The sequence below is a fragment of the Acomys russatus genome, chromosome 19 (assembly GCF_903995435.1).
Source record: "Acomys russatus chromosome 19, mAcoRus1.1, whole genome shotgun sequence".
In the NCBI taxonomy this organism is placed as follows: domain Eukaryota; kingdom Metazoa; phylum Chordata; class Mammalia; order Rodentia; family Muridae; genus Acomys; species Acomys russatus.
Window position 1 is genome coordinate 16,008,077 of NC_067155.1, and position 7,210 is coordinate 16,015,286.

General features: G+C 55.4%; 1 protein-coding gene across 3 annotated transcripts; it reads right to left on the reverse strand.

Annotated features, from left to right (window-relative positions):
• Positions 1 to 3,012: 3,012 nt before the first annotated feature.
• Positions 3,013 to 5,176, reverse strand: Cnfn (cornifelin). 3 transcript variants are annotated; one of them, XM_051162612.1, is made up of 5 exons: positions 5,143 to 5,176; positions 4,382 to 4,468; positions 3,852 to 3,962; positions 3,339 to 3,475; positions 3,013 to 3,221 (listed from the first exon to the last, which is right to left on the reverse strand). In XM_051162612.1, the coding sequence occupies exons 2-5, from the start codon at positions 4,416 to 4,418 to the stop codon at positions 3,132 to 3,134; spliced, it is 375 nt and encodes a 124-aa protein (XP_051018569.1). In that variant the 5' UTR covers positions 4,419 to 4,468; positions 5,143 to 5,176; the 3' UTR covers positions 3,013 to 3,131. The 3 variants fall into 3 exon arrangements, with proteins under 3 accessions (XP_051018569.1, XP_051018568.1, XP_051018570.1); XM_051162611.1 differs by having other exon boundaries at positions 4,382 to 4,489; XM_051162613.1 differs by lacking the exon at positions 4,382 to 4,468.
• Between the last annotated feature and the right edge of the window lie 2,034 nt (positions 5,177 to 7,210).

Genomic DNA, 7,210 nt, shown 5'->3' on the forward strand with positions numbered 1-7,210 from the left:
GTGGGCACGGAGCCAAGCAGGAGGTGGAAGGTGCTTCCCTGCTCTGGGGGGATGCGGGTTCTCGTGCGCACGCGCGCGCAGACCGCAGTGGTTCAGAGAAGCGTCTTAAGATTTTAGCAAGATGTGGCAAGACTAGGCTGAGAAAGGTGACCGACTGAGGGAAGGGCCTTGAGAAATGAATTCAGTGTTGAGACTGGAAGGCTGAGAGTCCCGAGGCCGGACCCAGCTTGTTTTATTAGAAGAACCAGAAACCTGGCCACCGCCACTCCGCCAAGTATAAGGTGAGCTGGGGACAGATAGGACCTTGGGTTGCAGTCTCTGAGCAGTGGGAAGTGTTGGGCAGTTCTGTGGCGGGGACCGAGGCTCCCTCGGCTGTGGAGCGAGGAGTGGACTGGAGGCCGCAGGAGAGGCCACAGGTGGGTGAGGATGGCGGCAGTGAGGGGAGTCAGGATCGGGTGCAGGGTGAGTGGTGCAGATGTGAGCAGAGGACAGACATGTCCCGAATGGCCTGGGCCACGGGTGGACTGTGAGGTCATTACTGAGATGGAACAGGCTGGGGCTCGTGGGAAAAACACGTTCAGTTTGGGCTCGAGTGAGGTCTGACTTGGGGTCCGTACAGCAAGCCCTTTGAGTGTCTCAAGAGGAGGAACCCAGCATAGCGGGGTGCATAGTGAGTTGTGCTGGAGCGAAGAGAAGGGCCGTGCAACCCCCACCCCACCCCCTTCAGTGTGGGAACAGTCAGCTGCTACAGCCTGCCCTGGGCTGGAGTTCAGTGGTGACCTGAGACCAGGGTCACCAGCTGAAGCTGGAAACTCAGGCTTATTTCAAAAGGGCCTCAGCCTTTGTCTGAGATGCCTCACACCCCACACTGGCAGGTGTGTGTGGGGGCCCTGGAGAGGCCATCATTTGGTTCTCTTTCCTGAGTCTTTGGGGCTCTCCCCAGAAGCTACCCCATCCTGGGTCTCCTTTATGGACTTAGGAGCCCTTCTACCCCTCATGGACTCCCTTCTCCCAGCTCTAGGCAGCTCCCTGAGCTTGGGACTCTTGCTTTCCCAAGACTCCAGCTTCTAGCTGCTGTTTTCGTCCTGGGGTGGGGGTTGGGCCCAGCCTCCTCCCCAAGTCTAAGAGGTCCCCAGCTACTGTGTGCATGTCAGATAGCAGGGTTCACATCTTAACAACAGGAGAGCCACTAAAGCAACAAATAAAGTGTCAGGAAGACTCAGGTGTCTTGATTGCCTTCTGTGTGCAGGGGAGGGAGAGGTGAGCTCTGGGTGAGTAGAGCATGTGTCCTTGTCCTGGCCCCACCTCCGAGCCACGTAGCCTGAGCCTGGCTCTGCCCCTCCTTAGCAACGGAAGTGTCCCACAACTGGGTCTGTTGTTCCCCAGAAGAGAGATGAGGAGAGCAATGCGCAGGGGTGTCTTTGACCCTTTGTCCCTGCCACAGTTTGGCTCAGGGAGAAACAGATGACCTGTGTCCCAGGCACTGTCATTAGACAAGAAAAGCCTGGGGTACAGAACACAGAAACCATTATGTTTTGACTGGAGAAACTGAACGTGGAGAACTGGCGGTGCTGGTGAGAACTGTGGCCACTGGGCGTGGACGAGCATTCTCTGAAGCAAACTCAACATCAAAGCTGAAAAGCATCCTGTTTAGCCATCTTAGCCCCCCCCCCAGCCCTGGCTACGCCAAAGCCTGGATGTGAGGGCGGATGCCAACCTGAGATCTCCACCCTCGGCCTCAACTTGGCATGGATCTTCTGCTGCAAATACTCAACAACGCACTTTCTCTGTATGCTTGGCCCTCACACGAGTCACCTGCTTTAGTGCATGGCCAAGGATGTGGCAGGCTAGACTTGAGAGACGTTGGAGTTTCCCATGTGGTGTGGGTATTTTCAGGCATCACTCTGGTGTTGCTTTTATGAGCTGATGGTGGCTCCTGCCCTATGAGATCTTAACATAAACTTGGCTTTAAAAAAAAAGTGTGTGTAAATATGCATGTGGGTGCATGTGCTGGAGGAGGCCAGAAGAGGGCATCAGAGCCTCTGGAACTAGAGCCGCAGGCAGTTGTGAGCTGCCGTGGGGTGCTGTGAACCAAACTCAAGAGCAGCCAGAGCATTTAACCACTGAACCATCTCTCCAGCCTCCATAGTAGGTTTTTGTTTGTTTGTTTTTTGTTTTTCACATATTAGGACCTGCTACCGTCAGAGGTGTAAACAGGCTCAGAAAGGTTTATAAGTTCACCAAGGTAACACAGAAGTGGCAAGGTCAAGGCTGGATCCCAGGAATTCTGAGACCCAAGCATGTTCCAGTTAGATCCTTTTGCGGTGAATGTCACTGGGCACAGACAGTAGGTTGAGTTAGGGAGGTGGTAATAAGCTTCAGTTTGCTGGGCTAGCTTACGAAGGACTACCCTTCAGAGCCTTTCCCCCAAAAGGTCCATCTTGTCTGGAGGCTGATGGGAGAACAGGTTACAGGGGATCCAACCCCTCTCCTGCTCTGTGGGCACCTCACATGTGTGTGCGAGCATAGCATCCATGCACATAAAATTAAAAGTCTGTCTATTGAAAAGACTCTGTATACACTGACTGAGCAGGGCACATCATTGTTTGGATTTTCATCTCTTTCTATTCTAAAATCTTTTTTGACTCGAGGCAGGCTCTCAGTATGCAACACAGGCCTCAGTGTCTGGAGTCCTGGGTCGCAGCAGGCTTAGACACCTACCAAGAGACCGTCTTCCTGGTTTTGCTTAATTTCAGGATGTGGGCAGAGCTTCAGATAGGTCATCTGCAGCTTTGAGGCTAATGGTTTTTACTTTGTGCGGTGCTTACCGGAAGATCCAGTGAAGTCATCTATAGGGGTAGTCTTATTAAACCCATCTTGTCTGATACACCTAGACATCTTTCGTGCATCCTGCCTCCCTCAGCAAACCTCTCACTGCGCCCAGATTCCTTTCCCTCCACAATAAAAAGCAGGTAGGTGGGGTTGGTTTTTCCGGTTTTTATTGTGGGAGCATTTTTTTTTTTTTTTTTTTTTTTTTTTTAGCGGTGGGACAGGGACAGTTGGGACAGGCTTTCCAAGGAGCGGGGTGGGCGGTGGGAGGCCAGGAGTGACCAGGGAATGTGGAGATGTCCTTACTCTCGGATCTTCAGTTCCCGTGCCATCTGACAGAGGGCGCAGGGCAGGCAAAAGGTGAGGGCAGCCCAGTCGTGCCCGACGGAACCCTGGAGGGTGGGAAAAAGAGAAATCGAGAGAGTCAGGAACCTTTCTCTGCGGTCCCAGTCCCGGGTGGCAGATCCCTTGTCCTCAGGCCCGGTGGTTTCAGGTGGATTGGCACGCACCTGAATGTGGTAGCGCTCCCGCATGCCGGTGCGCAGAGAGTGCAGGCCTCCAGGCAGGTACGGCGCACAGCAGCACTCCCCAAAGTCGTCAGAAATGCGGCAGGCTAGGCACAGTGGAGCGAAAGTGCCGCAGAGACCTGGACGGGGCGGGATGGTCAGGGCCCGGGCCTGCTGTGCTTACCACCCTTACCCCTTCACCCCGAGAGGGCACGCGCGGTGGCACGAAGGGACTGAGGACCCGGGAAGACAGTTTGCAGAGCAGGAAACGAAAACCCCAGAGCAATCAGGGTCCCGGATGGGGTGGGTCAGTAGTGGCTGGAGAGGGAGAGTCACCGTGAGGAGGCTGAGGGTTAATTGGATGGCAGGATCGCAGGCAGAAGCCGCTCCTCCCCGCCCCTCGCCCCTTGTTCATAGCGCCACATAGGGGGTTGTGAAAGGAAAGAGTTAGGAAGAGTGTGTGTGGGGGGTGGGGTGGGTGAATTCCTTCCCTTCCCACCTTCCCTGGCCACTCACAGACAGGCATGTCGTTGCAGCAGTCGGTGAGGCCCGTGTGCCAGTCGCTGAGCTGTGTCTGGTAGCACGTGCTAGCACACTGAGGCTGACTAGTCACCGGATAAGACATGGCTGCGGAGGTGGGGGGGGGGTGTCGATAGGCATCCTGGCAGGCCTCTTCTGGGCCTCTCCACCTCTGCCACCCTTTTCCCTGCCGGGCAGTCTGGGCAGGCCACCTGGCCGCCCACTCAAGGGAACATCACGGTACCTCCCCATTTCTGTCTGTCATATTTGGTCATCAACACCCTTAGTCTGTCCCTGCTGCTGTTGCCAACTATACATCTGGTTTCACCAAGGCTAGGAGGGAAGATGGGCACCACAGCTGGCCAGAGCCTGGGCTTGCTACCACCTCCTCCACCACCTCCTCCTCCTCCTCCTCCAGGACTGGGCTCCAGCTGGTGCCATTTGCCTTCGAAGCCAGGGTGCTCAGGGGAGGGAGACAGCCAGGTCCCTGGTACCCAAAAGGTTGCTGGCGCATCCAGCGATCCCACCTTTGCCTTTCACGTTGTCATGCATCTCAAACTGCATCTCGCTGGCCCTGAGGAGGTGGCTGCTGTGTGGGCGGCTGCAGGGGGTGGCTACGGCAACAGCAATGGAGTCTGTGCAAGGGATGGTGGGTATTGGGCAGGGGAGGGCAAGGGGGCTAGGGCACTGGGTAAAGGGAGGGGGGAGTAGAGACTGGACTCTCGGGGTCGGGAGGGAGCTGAAGAGAAAGAGGCCAAGTTAACCTCTTGGCTGGGATGGGTAGGGTGGGCGAACAACTCGCCCATCATTTTAAAAGCTGCCCGACAGACCCCAGGGCCCTTCTTGGAGGCAGAGGCAGTGTTGGAGAGAGACAGAGAGAGCAAGAGACAGGAACAGGTGTGGCAGAGGCAGGTGGGAGAGAGCTCTGAGCCAGGTGCCCCCAGAGACACTGCCAGTGACATACAGGAGAGTCAAGCGCTTTGTTGCCTCTGCAAGTCAATTTTATAGCGGGCCGTAGGCTCAGAGATGAAGAGAGATGTCTAATGCGCCAATCCAAACAGGCCTAGGAGATGGGGTGCCGGGCCCCCAGAATTACTGAATTCAACTCAGTACCAGTTGCGTTGGAAAGGCAAGACTGGGAAGATGGGGCATTGAGAAAGAGCCAGCTGCTCCTAGTCAGTCACCAACAGTCAGAGACAAAAAAACGGAGACAGAGGAGGACAGAGCCAAGGTTCCCCTGCCTGAGAGCAGGGCCTGGGGGGTGGGGGGGGGGGGAAGTTGCTCCTACCTGCAGACCCACGCGAAGGGATGGAGATAGAGGCTCTCGGTGATGCGCAGACACTAAGTTCTCAGTGGGAGGCCAGGAGCTGCTTATATGGGCCAAGCCACACAGCCCTGGGTGGGGCTCTGACAGAGGTGCCCAGGGAGCTTAGCCAGTCTGTCCGAACCTCTTCTCTTCCGCCTGGATTTTCCACCCTCCCTCCTCATGCCTCACACCCCAACTTCCCCTCCTGCCTCATCTCTCAGGACTGAAGACCTGGGGCAGAGGTAGAAACAGAGGGGGTGGGAGTGGAGAATGGAGCTATTGCAGGAGCAGGGTGACCTAAAGAGAAGGGAAGATGCCGGGCGGTGGTGGCGCACACCTGTAATCCCAGCATGGGGGAGGCAGAGGCAGGTGGGATCGCTGTGAGTTCGAGGCCAGCCTGGTCTACAAAGTGAGTCCAGCAGAGCCAGGGCTACACAGAGAGACCCTGTCTAGAAAAACAAACAAACAAACAAACAAAGAAAAGAAGGGACGATGGGAGTGGGAGGAAGGGAAATGGATGATGGGGGTGAGATCGAGAGGGATGGAGACATTGGGGGGACAGAAGTGCAAGACCTTGAGAGAAATTACAGAAAACGAAATAGGGAGATGGAGAGGCCAGACCCAGTGGGCTGAGGGCAGGGCCAAGGGACCAGCAAGGCAGCGAGAGAGTGAGAAAGGCCTGGTGTGTGGCACAGAGTGCGGAGTGCGTTTTGCCTTTGAGGTGCCTCCTCAGCTTGCTGAGTGATAGTTGTCACTCGGGAGGGACACCATTCTTCTGCCGGGAGACACAGGGTCAGTGGTGGGCAGCGTGTTTTAGGGAGAGATTCATGTGGAGGCCGAAGTAAATGCTCGTCGTCGTCGTCCAGATGGGAAGGGAGGAGGTTGAGTCCTGACAAGAGAAGCTGAGGGTGTGCCTGGCCTCTCTTACAACCTGGTGCTGTGGGAGCAGACAGAGGGAGGAGGGTCTGGAATGTGAGTCTGAGGGGGGAGTAGGGCTGGGGCCTGGACTCCTGGGTCTGAAGGAGGAAAGCTGAGACCTGAGTCTGAGGGAGGAGGCTGGGGTCTGGATCCTAGGTCCAAGGGAAGAGTCTGGGTCCCAAAACTGAAGGAGGAGGGCTGGGGTGGGGACCCACGGGTTTGAGGGAGGAGGGCTGAGTCTGGGCCTCTCCATGTAAAGGAGGGTCTTGCCCCTGGTATCCACAGTCTAGGCTGTGTGTTCCCAGCTAGTCAGATGCAAATGGCCAGTGTCCTGGCCTTTAGGGGTGAAGGCACTGGGGCTTGGGTACTTGGTTCACCTAAGTTTCCCCCCAGCAGGCCTGACAGGGTTGTACGTGACTCAGTGGGGAAGCAGCACTAGACTTGGGTGGGGTTCCAACCATGGGTGTCACCTCCAAAATATAGGAGGCACCAGAAAATTGGGGTGTCACTTCTAGAAAAGGTTGCGTCACCAGGCCACAGCCTGTGGATATGAGGTGACAGCAAATGGATCACAGCTTTCTCCATGTGCCCAGCATTCAAGGGCCTGAACCTTTGTCTCCTGGCACCGCCCAAATGGCCGGCCAGCCCAGACCTATGGCAGTGAGCATCAGTTTGGTTTTTTTTTTTTTTAGACAGGCTTCCATGTAGCCCAGGCTAGCCTCCAGCTCATCATGTCAGCTGATGACCTTGAACACCTTGCCTTAACGTCCAAGCACTGAGATTACACAAAAACGTTCTAGAGTCTGGTGCAGGGGATGAAACTCGGGGCCTTGTCTGCCAGGTGTGCACTCTGTCAACTGAGCTGCACCCCCAGTTAGCTCCCTTACTTCTGTCTTTTCATTATTTCATTATTTTGAGGCAGGGTTTTACTCTGTATGTAGCTAGGCTGGCCTCAAACTTAGGGTGAGCCTCCTGCCTCAGCCTCCTGAGTTCTTGGATTGCAAGCATGTGCTTCCTTTTCTTTTTTCTTTTTCTTTTTTTAAAAATAGATTTATTTATTACATATACAGTGTTGTACTTGCATGTACACCTGCACACCAGAAGAGGGCGCCAGATCTCATGATCAATGGTT

Bases quoted from the DNA above. Each gene is read 5' to 3' on its own strand.
- Cnfn (XM_051162612.1), bottom strand. From the start codon at position 4,418: ATGCAGTTTGAGATGCATGACAACGTGAAAGGCAAAG. The intron at 3,476-3,851 runs GTGAGTGGCCAG...CGCCCCGTCCAG, and splicing joins CTGCAACGACATGCCTGTCT to GTCTCTGCGGCACTTTCGCT. The intron at 3,222-3,338 runs GTGCGTGCCAAT...CCCACCCTCCAG, and splicing joins GGGAGCGCTACCACATTCAG to GGTTCCGTCGGGCACGACTG.